The sequence below is a fragment of the Mastomys coucha genome, unplaced genomic scaffold, assembly GCF_008632895.1.
Source record: "Mastomys coucha isolate ucsf_1 unplaced genomic scaffold, UCSF_Mcou_1 pScaffold21, whole genome shotgun sequence".
In the NCBI taxonomy this organism is placed as follows: Eukaryota; Metazoa; Chordata; class Mammalia; order Rodentia; family Muridae; genus Mastomys; species Mastomys coucha.
The window spans coordinates 93,953,840-93,954,627 of NW_022196904.1; the positions used below are offsets into that span (position 1 = coordinate 93,953,840).

A 788-nucleotide genomic window follows, 5' to 3' on the forward strand; every position below is an offset into this window, starting at 1 on the left:
AAGATGGCAGCTCTAACCACAAACTGGTCAGTGATGATGGACGGGTACTGCAGAGGTTTACAGATGGCAACATAGCGGTTGTAGGCCATGACCATGAAGGTGCAAGACTCCATTTTCAGGAAACTGCTCATGACAAACATCTGGAGGAAGCAGGAAGAAAAGCTGATAGATTTATTTTCAAACCAGAAGATGGCCAGGACTTTAGGTATGACAGTGAGGCAGAGCACAATGTCCAGCAGGGATAGAAGGCTGAGCAAGTAGTACATGGGTTCATGCAGAGAGGCCTCCATCCTGATGGTGATGAGAAGGGTGGCATTGGCCCCCAGGGCCAGGAGGAAGAGGAGACTGAGGGGTAGGAACAGCCAGTGCTGCCATGTCTGGTAGTTGGGAAAGCAGATGAGGAGGAAGTCAGGGACCAAGATAGAGGAAGTGTTGCTTTGTGCTTCCATGTGTTGCCTTATGATCATGACTGACACCAGAAAGCCCTGGGGCTAGAAGAGAGAGAAATCATTCACACACTATGAATACCCCCAAGGAGGTGGCATATAATAAGCATTAAAAAGTAGTAATAGGGTTTTGTGAGTAAAGGCACTTGCTGGCAAGCCTAAAGGACCTGACTTCAGTCCTTGGACCTACATGGTGGAAGAAGAGAACTGACTCCCACAGGTTATCCTTTATCCTCCACACATGTGCCATGGCATACATGGGACACATATAATAAATAAATAATTTGAAAATCTTAAGAGGTAATCTGACATTGTCCTAGGTGCTTATCCCTATTAAAAAGC

At 46.3% G+C, this 788-nt stretch overlaps 1 protein-coding gene across 1 annotated transcript in view; it reads right to left on the minus strand.

The window, feature by feature from the left end:
- LOC116101328 (olfactory receptor 56A4-like) overlaps positions 1–467 on the minus strand; it is a 14,151-nt gene extending 13,684 nt beyond the window's left edge. Inside the window, exon 1 of the mRNA XM_031384916.1 lies at positions 376–467. Coding sequence (XP_031240776.1) covers positions 376–467 — 92 coding nt within the window. The remainder of the gene's footprint in view (positions 1–375) is intronic.
- Between the last annotated feature and the right edge of the window lie 321 nt (positions 468–788).